This window comes from Hibiscus syriacus, unplaced genomic scaffold (genome assembly GCF_006381635.1).
Source record: "Hibiscus syriacus cultivar Baekdansim isolate YM2019G1 unplaced genomic scaffold, ASM638163v2 tig00111342_pilon, whole genome shotgun sequence".
NCBI classification, from domain to species: domain Eukaryota; kingdom Viridiplantae; phylum Streptophyta; class Magnoliopsida; order Malvales; family Malvaceae; genus Hibiscus; species Hibiscus syriacus.
Window position 1 is genome coordinate 942,319 of NW_024063066.1, and position 9,509 is coordinate 951,827.

At 38.9% G+C, this 9,509-nt stretch overlaps 1 protein-coding gene and 1 pseudogene across 1 annotated transcript; both read right to left on the minus strand.

The window, feature by feature from the left end:
- Window positions 1–575: 575 nt before the first annotated feature.
- Window positions 576–3,544, minus strand: LOC120159199 (annotated as a pseudogene).
- Window positions 3,545–7,887: 4,343 nt separating this feature from the next.
- On the minus strand, window positions 7,888–8,563 carry LOC120159200. The gene is made up of 2 exons (XM_039169841.1): window positions 8,324–8,563; window positions 7,888–8,262 (listed from the first exon to the last, which is right to left on the minus strand). Exons 1-2 carry the CDS (start codon window positions 8,561–8,563, stop codon window positions 7,888–7,890), a joined length of 615 nt encoding a protein of 204 aa, XP_039025772.1.
- Window positions 8,564–9,509: the final 946 nt, after the last annotated feature.

A 9,509-nucleotide genomic window follows, 5' to 3' on the forward strand; every position in this document is an offset into this window, starting at 1 on the left:
TAGGCACAGCATCAGACATGTTTACACTGTCAAGGAAAAGGTTTTCTAATTTAGATGAGTTACATGTCAGCATCTCAAAGCTAATTTGGTCGAAAGTGAGACAGATCAAGTGAAGTTAGTTTTACTATAAATGAAAATCCGATGGAGGTAAACCAGAGAAGAAAGAAGCAGAAAGATAAAGACTTTTCAAGCTTACTAATTGACTAAACCAGAAGCCACACATCTTCAAACGGTACATATTGAACATAGAAGAGTAGTTTTATTCTAACAAATCCAACATAAAATAAACCAGAAGCCACACGTCTTCAAATGGTCACACACGTATAAGCAAAGCACTGCAAAAGTAAGCTATTCTCTATGAACTTAGGCTTGGAGCCGAGTCTTACTGAAGCAATGGTGCATCTTCCCTCTGATTCAGCTCAAATTCCGCTATAATAAACATAAGGGGAAAAATAAAGTCTACGTTAAAAATATATACATATATCAATGAGAAACTAAATACAAACTCTACTCCAACCTTAAGTAAAATATAACTGAAACCCACTCACCTATGCAGTTTGGCTGAAGTGCTAGTTTCATGTTCTTCGGATCCATCTAGTAAATTTCCTCTGCCAATCTCTCTCAACTATTCTTACGAACCACCATGGTCTTCCAGTCGTGAATACTATGTATCCAGTACTCAATCCCAACACTACTCCACTGCCATAGCCCATCATTACAAGCTTCCAGAAAAAGCTTATTGGAGAACCTTCATCTTCCGTCAGCTTCGGTGCAGGTGGTTTGAGTCCCTCATCACTACCACATTGCTTTGTCAAGGGGAAGCCGCATAATCCCGGGTTTCCACTATACGAATCATTCTCGAATGTGTTGAATTGGTTTCCATGGGGGATTGGTCCCGCGAGATTGTTGTGTGAAAAATTCAACACTGCGAGGAATGTCAGCTTTGTCAATCCAGATGGTATCCTGCTACTGAGCTTGTTTGATGAATGATCTAATGACTCGAGTGCTACTAAGTTCTCCATCGACGGTGGGATTTGATCAGTGAAGCTGTTGTGAGACAGGTTCAGCACTTGAATTGCTCGAAGCTCTCCAATTACATCAGGAATTTTTCCATAGAGTCTGTTGTTTGATAAATCAATGGCAGTGAAAAATAGTAACGTGCTTATATACTCTTGCTCCCTTTCTGATCCTTTTCTGGTCACGTTCACTGAAACCTGACGATATAAACCGAGTACATAATCCAGACGAATTCCTTCCATATGGGCATCTTGTAAGACCGATTGACTTCGGTTTCTTTCATGCTTCAGAGCATGCAAATTTTGGAAGAAAATTGATGGCAAGCGGCCGCTAAATTCATTCCGGGAGAGATCAACAACTTGCAATGATGAAAAGGATGGTTTATCATCTCTGGAAATGTTCGTCAAGGGACCATGAAACTTGTTGAACCGCAGGATTAAGATTTGCAGGTCTGGCAGTACACCCAACCAATGTGGGAAGGTATCACTTAACTTGTTATTTGCAAAATTTAGAAATTTCAAAGATGTACAATTTATCAAGGATCGTGGCAACATTCCTTCCAACTGGTTGTCGTTCAAGGCAAGATTCATCAAACGGTTGTCATCAACACAAAAATCTGGGATCTTGCCATTGAAGTTATTATTTTGAAGTTTTATGGTTGAGATCCCATTGTTAAAATTTCCAAGACAAGCCGGAATAATTCCTCCCAAGTAATTGCTGGAGAAATCAAAAATATCAAGTGAAGTCAAATTACAAACTGAAGGAGGGATTTCTCCTGTCAAATTGTTATTTGAAATCAAGAATTCGAGCAAGTAAGGTGGCGGTGCAGATGGAAGGGGACCTCGGAGTTGGTTGAAACAAAGATCAAGGATTTCAATATTCTTCCCTGGAAATTGCTCTAAACCAGTCAACAGGTTGTGGGAAAGATTCAAATTATACAATTGTTCCCAGCCTTCTGATTCCCACTTGAAAATTGAACCCTCAATAGCGTTGTTAGAAAGATCAAGAAACATCAAGCTTTTGGTTGATCTTAAGAAATGCGGAAATCGCCTTACACTGCAAGAAGAGAAGTGCAGTGTCTCGAGCACTTGAAAAGTAGAGTTCACACCACTCGATGATAGCAACTTGTTATTCGAAAGATCAAGTTTTGTAAGATTCTTCATCTTTGAAAGCACATCGAAATTGATGACACCACTGAAATTATATTCGACGAAAGATCGAGTGTTTTTAGATTCTCTAACTTGGAAAGCATATCCGACTCAATGACACCACTAAACTTATTTGATGACATATCAAGTAGGGTAAGATTTGCAAGATCAAAGAACGAACTTGGTATTTCACCATGGATGTCATTATATTCCAGATAAACCTCTTGAACCGAATTAGGCTTTCGAATCTCATTGACCGGACCGGTAAGCTTGTTATAACTTAGGTCTAAGAATTCTAAAGATGGCAAAGTAAAAAGCCAGGATGGAACTGCACCACTTATTAAGTTATTACCTAAACCCAAACTTTCTAGACTCTGAATCCCGCTGCTTACACGAGCAGGGAGGAAACCTTCTAGCCTATTGTCTGATAACTCTAAAACTTCAACTTGCTCAAGGCTGAACAGGGTTGCGGGAAGTTGACCTTGGAATTCATTATAAGATAAATATAGAGATGTGATTTTGGTGAGGTTTCCAACGGTTGCAGGTATGGACCCTCCAAAATGATTATTGGAAAGGCTAAAGTACTTGAGGGAACTACTCCAATTGGACTTTGGGAGATAACCTGTCAAAGAGTTGAAGCTCAGGTCAAGATACTCCAGATTCTGAAGCTGGAATATTTCACCAGGGAATTCCCCATGTAAATCACAATTCTCCACACTCAAACGCTTTAGAGATGAAGACAAGTTTACGTAGGATGCAGGCACAACATCGGACATATTTACAAAGCCAAGGACAAGATGTTCTAGTTTAGATAAGTTGCGTATAAGCATGCTGAAACCGTGGCTATCAAATTTCAAATCATTTGCATGAAGATCAAGTGAAATCAGGTTTGACAGCAAAGAAATATCTGATGGAACTAATCCGGACAAGGAAGAAGCAGAAAGATTAAGATGCGTCAAGCTTACGAACCGACTAAATCCAGACGGAATCGAGGAAGCACTGAAATTGTTGAAAGCAAGGTTGAGCTGTCGGAGTCCTTGAAGGCTGAAAAGGGCGGTGTCTGGAGAAAGAGAGCCAACAAGCTTAGAGTAGCTAAGGTCGAGGCCGATCACCTGACCGGTTGCCTCATCACAAGTGACTCCCCCCCACGTGCAGCAATTTGTGCTTTCATTCCAAGAGTTGGTTTTTGGATCACCATCAGAATCATCAATGGACACGGCGCTCTTGAATAGGAGCAAGGCTAATTTATCGTCCGGCAGACATAAGGGAGTTGAGTTAAGAGAAGTGGAAGACCAAGTCTGAGAATAATCGGCTTCAGAAAGCAACAACAATAGTAAGAGGAGACCAGAGATTTGATGCAACGATTTTAACTTTCCCATTTAAGAATCTAAGAAACAAGGAGACGATTTGCTACTGAGTTGAGTATGAAAGTGAATTCGTAAGGGCCGTATTTATACCATTTCAAGTCGACTATAAGTCTTTTAAAATTCGTCAAATTTCCCAAAATTGAACCATGGTAGGTGGGATTTTCTTTCTTATTTTCTTTATTATGATCTTGCGATTGATAATTTTTGTTCATCAGTCTAATGGAAAAGAACATAGATGATCAAAATGGCGAATTAGGTTACAATTTCACCAAAGCCATTGCCGTCTGTTATTCTTTTGAACGTCTTCACACCACATCTATTATAATATCGTAACGATTATATGCAAACAAATAAATAAGATAGAAAAACAAAAACAAAAAATACTAGGATTTATGTAGAAAATTCAAAAAGAAAAAAATCGTGTAGAAGAAAATAATTTTTTGCTAAGAAATTACAAAAGGATTTTGATGAAATAAAAACTTGATATCGAACATGAAAGATTGTAATGTGTTGCATTTCAATTAGAAACGTCAGAATATATGCATTGTACATTGAGTATTCTAAGCCTAGAAATTAGGAACTAATTAGCAAAGAATAAAGCAAAATATTCACAAGATTATCGCCTTTACAAAAATAGGAGATATGTACAACTATAGAATATATTTATCAGATATTCTAACACACCCCCTCAGTCAAAGCGGGAGGTTCATGAACGCTGAGACTGTCCTGAAAATCTTCAAATAAAATACGAGGTAGGCCCTTCGTAAAAATATCTGTAATCTGATAACGGGAAGGAACATGTAGGACTCGTACTTCGCCTTTAGCAACCTTTTCCCTGACAAAATGAATGTCCATCTCAATATGTTTGGTACGCTGATGTTGTACTGGGTTTCCTGATAAATAAATGGCACTCACATTGTCACAATAAACCAGAGTAGCTTTATGAATAGGATAGTGAAGCTCAAGTAATAAATTTCGGATCCAACAAGAATCAGAAACTACATTAGCTACTCCTCGGTACTATGCCTCAGCACTGGAGCGTGACAAAGTTGGTAGTCTTTTGGACGACCAAGATATTAAATTGTCACCTATAAAGACACAATAGCCGGAAGTAGAACGTCTAGTATCCAGGCATCCTCCCCAATCTGCATCAGTATAAGAAATGAGCTTGTGGATTGAGGATTTATACAGATATAGACCATAAGACAATGTGCCCTGCAAGTAGCGCAGAATACGCATAAGAGCACTCATATGCTCATTCATGGGATCATGCATATGAAGACAAATCTGCTGAACTGCATAAGATATGTCAGGTCGAGTAAAAGTAAGATATTGTAAAGCACCGTCCAAACTGCGGTACTTGGTGGGATCCTCATAAGGTGAATCCTTCGAAGCACTGAGTTTCGGTTTGGTGTCAACAGGAGTGGGAGAAGAACTGCAATTAACCATACCAGCTCTTTCAATGATATCTATTGCGTACTGTTGCTGAGATAAAAACATACCATTAGCATTATGGGATACAACAATCCCCAAAAAGAAACTGAGAGGACCCAAGTCCTTCATAGCAAATTCAATACCCAAGAGAGCCATAAAGTGCTTTCTCAATCGATCAGATGAAGCTGTAAGAATGATATCATCAACATATAACAAAATATATGCCATATCCGAGCCCTGATTTTAGATAAACAAAGAATTATCCAATTTACTGTTAGAAAACCCATTAGTGGCAACAAAATCTGCAAATCGCTGATACCAGGCTCGCGGAGCCTATTTAAGGCCATAGAGTGATTTCTTTAGTAAACACATATGATCAGGGCAACTTTTGTCGTGAAAACCCATAGGCTGATGCATATATACTGTTTCGTTGAGATAATCATGTAAGAAAGCATTCTTGACATCTAATTGGTGAATAGGTCAAGATTTCGAAATAGCAATGCTTAGAACAATACGAATAGTAGCCGGTTTGACAACTGGACTAAAAGTATCATCACAATCAACCCCTTGCTGCTGAGATTTCCCATCACCTACAAGACGAGCTTTATACCGCTCAAAAGAACCATCAGATTTTATTTTATGTCGAAAAATCCACATAAACCTGATTACATTCACATCTGGTGGCCTAGGTACCAATTCCCATGTTTTATTAGCAATAAGAGCATTAAATTCATCTAACATTGCCTCTTTCCAATTTGGATCACAAATAGCACTAATAGGGTTCTTAGATAATGGAGAAATATTAGTGGTAGTCATGGACGAGAAATTAGAAAAATATTTCGTGTTTGGTTTGTAGATGTCATTTTTAGCTCTTGTTGTCATTTTATGAGGGGTAGGACCCGGTAACGAGGTGGGAATGGGTGTAGGCTGGTGGTCTGGGATAGAGAGGGCAACAATATCGGGTGAGAGATTCGACCCAGAAGAAGAAGGCCCAGCTTGAGAGTGAGGAGGCAAAGATGGGCTGAGAGGAGTAGGCCCAGCAAAGGGTGTGGGCTACAGTGGGTTTGACGCCACATGCCCAGGATAAGAGGTTGGGTTAGCTTGGTGCTCTAAATTAGGAGTTGGAACGCTTTGGTAAGCCAAGTGATGTAAGATTAGATTATAATCCATAAAATCATAGTCGTTTTTGTGAGGTGAGTGAAGCTTAAGAAAGGAAATTCGTGTTCAACAAATTTGACATGACAACAAATAATTATCTTTCCACTTGACACGTTATAGCATTTCGAACCTCTATGATTTGGGGCGGGACCAAGATAGACACAAGGAGTGGACCTTTCTTGCAATTTATTAATAGAGGTGGATGGGAAGAGAGGAAAACATAAACAACCAAAGACACATAATTCTAAGTATATAGGATCACATTGGTATAGAACTTGAGTTGGAGACTTAAATCCTAGAACTTTGGTTGGAAGGATGTTTAGGAGATATGCGGCCATCTCTAAAGCATGATGCCAAAAGGAAAGAGGTAAAGAAGCATGAGCAAGTAAGGTCCGGATTATATTGTTTATGGATTTTATGTGGCGTTCGGCTTTTCCATTTTGAGGTGATGTATGAGGACAAGAAAGACGGAAGAGCATGCCATGGTTATTAAAAAGCTCTTTTAAAGTGCCATTAACATATTCCGTGCCATTGTCACATTGAAAGGTCTTAATATCACGAGTAAATTGTGTACGTATTAGACTATGAAAGGATTGGAACAAGTATTTGACTTGAGATTTCTTAGCAATAGGAAACGTCCACAAGAATTTATTGTAATCATCAAGAAAAAGAACATAATAACAATGGCCAGATGTACTCATGAAAGGCGAAGTCCAAAGATCACTGTGAATAATATCAAAAGGAGAAGCAGTGTGTGACATAGAATCATAAAACGGTAACTTAGAAAGTTTCCCAAGAGAGCAAGATGAACAAAAAGTTTTACAAGCCTTATTACAATCAATAAAAATTTTACTTCTAAGAGACCTAAAAACAACATCACCAGGATGTCCTAGACGGTTATGCCAAATATCATATGAAATAATAGTAAAAGCTGAATTATTGACTGGAAGAGTGGCTTGATTAATGGAGAATAGAGGATAAAGGTCACCGGTACTGTCACATCTCACTAGTCTGGTTCCCGTTTGTAAATCATTAACGGAAAAACCAAGGGGATCAAATTCAACGGAAACTGAATTATCTTTGGTGAATTTACGGACAAATATTAAATTTTTAATCAATTTAGGAGCATGTAACACATTGTTCAAGTGAAACGGGGGGTAAGGGAGAGGCAAAATAGTACTACTGTAACCAACAATTGGAACTAGATTTCCACTACCCACAACAATGCTATTATGTTTAATGCTCGAATTGAAATAAGAAGAAAAGATACCTTGGTCCAAAGTCATGTGAGATGTAGCGTTGGTGTATATGTAGAAATTTCCATCCGGCTGAGAGTGGGATAGAGCATTCATCGCTGCCTCGATGTCTGTAGGAGCTTAGCTACTGTATAGAGATGCTGGACTGAATAGAGCTACTGCAGTATAGGCTTGAGGACGTGAGCCTAGTAGTCTAGGCCCAGTAGGACATGGCCCAGCAGTAGGAGCAACACCGATTTTTGGGGGCCAAGATGCAGTAGGGTATGGGCATGGTGGAGGGTTAGGCCACTGAGCCAACCAAGGTGCCCATCCGGCCCTTGACTGTTGCTGCTAATTGAATGGCACAAGCCCATGTTATTGTTGGCCCACTTGGCCATTTCCATTCTTGCTCTTCCCAGAAGACTTAGTGTTCGATTTTTTTTGTTTGTTCCCCTTAGATGTCGAACGTGATGAAGCAGAGGTGCCAGAATCTGAGCCTGCAACAAGAGCGGCTTGGTTGCCGGAGCTTCATTCCTTCGCCAAGCGATTATTAATGGTCCGCTCCGCAAGCTTGAGACGGGATCGACAACTTTCAAAGGAGGGCAGCAGTTCTTGGTTTTGAATGATGTCAATCGTTCCGGCATAGGCCTCAGGTAGCCCGGCCGTGAGTTTGAGAACCAATATGCTGTTGGAGAGAGGGGCATCAACATCGACAAGGCGATCGACCAAGGATTTGATGTGATTACAATAACTATCAATTGATGAGAAATTGCCGAAATCAAGGTTCGCAAGTTCTTCTTCAAGGTGGGTAGCCCGAGAAGCCTTGTTGTCCTGAAACACTGATTCGAGGTGTGACCATGCCCTTTGAGCGGAGGCGTGACCATGCCCTTTGAGCGGTGTCGTCTTTAAGCAAGATAGCATGAAGGAGGTCCATGGAGATAGTCCCATAAATCCACTAGAGTACCGCAGCATGAAGACGCTTCCATAAGGCCGAGTCGACGGCTTTGGATGCGGCATAGGCGGTGATTTCCTCTTCCTCCGTAGGAGGGATAATGTGGTGATGCAAATCATGAACCCTAACAAGAACCTTGAACAAGGCCGCCCAAGAATGATACATATCGTGCTCTGTATCCAATGTGATAGGGATTAGGGACTTGACATTGGTTATAGTGAGAGTGGGATGAAACTTAGGTGATGAAACCATTTGAGAGTGTAACGGGAGAAGAAAAAGATGGGGAAAGAGAGGTGGTTGTTAGGGAGTTTTTGGATCGTAGAAGGCTGATACCATGAAAGATTGTAATGTGTTGCATTTCAATTAGAAACGTCAGAATATATACATTGTACATTGAGTATTCTAAGCCTAGAAATTAGGAACTAATTAGTAAAGAGTAAGGCAGAATATTCACAAGATTATCGCCTTTACAAAAATAGGAGATATGTACAACTATAGAATATATTTATCAGATATTCTAACAGAACACTTACCTTAGTATCTATTTATAGGGATAAATATTTGATTACAAAGAAAAACTAAATAGAGTATAAATATACTTCAATAAAGTAAATTATCTACTTTTAATTAAACTAAGATTCTTACTTTCCTAAATTTAAATATTAATTAATCTATGCCACTTGAATTTGAGTCAAACTTTAACAAATCTCTAGCTTGACTAACAAAACAAAAACAACAATTACGAAGGTTTAAATACAAAACACCCAAATTTGATGAGACACTCAAACTCAACAAAAAAAAAATTGTTCACTTCAACGAACACGTTCTCCGTCTCTTTCATAACACTCCTAAAAGGGGTTATTTCCAGTAATGGACATCGATTGAATCCAAGCTTTTTTTAAGCATGTATTTAGTCTTCACATCGACAAGATTATCATAAGTGCCAACTTTACTAACAAATTTATCACTATTAAATTGAGAAATATGCATAGTAAAATGAAGAATTCATCATCAGTTATCATTAAACTTCAAAGTCTTACATCTGTTTATATAAAAAAATTATAAAAGCAACTAATGCAATTAACATAATGAAAACTACCTTCTAACTTTAATAAATAATTAGTTAAAACTAACTCAACACACCCCCTCAAGTTGGTGGTTGAAAAATGTTTTAACCCCCAACTTAGAAAGTAAATAA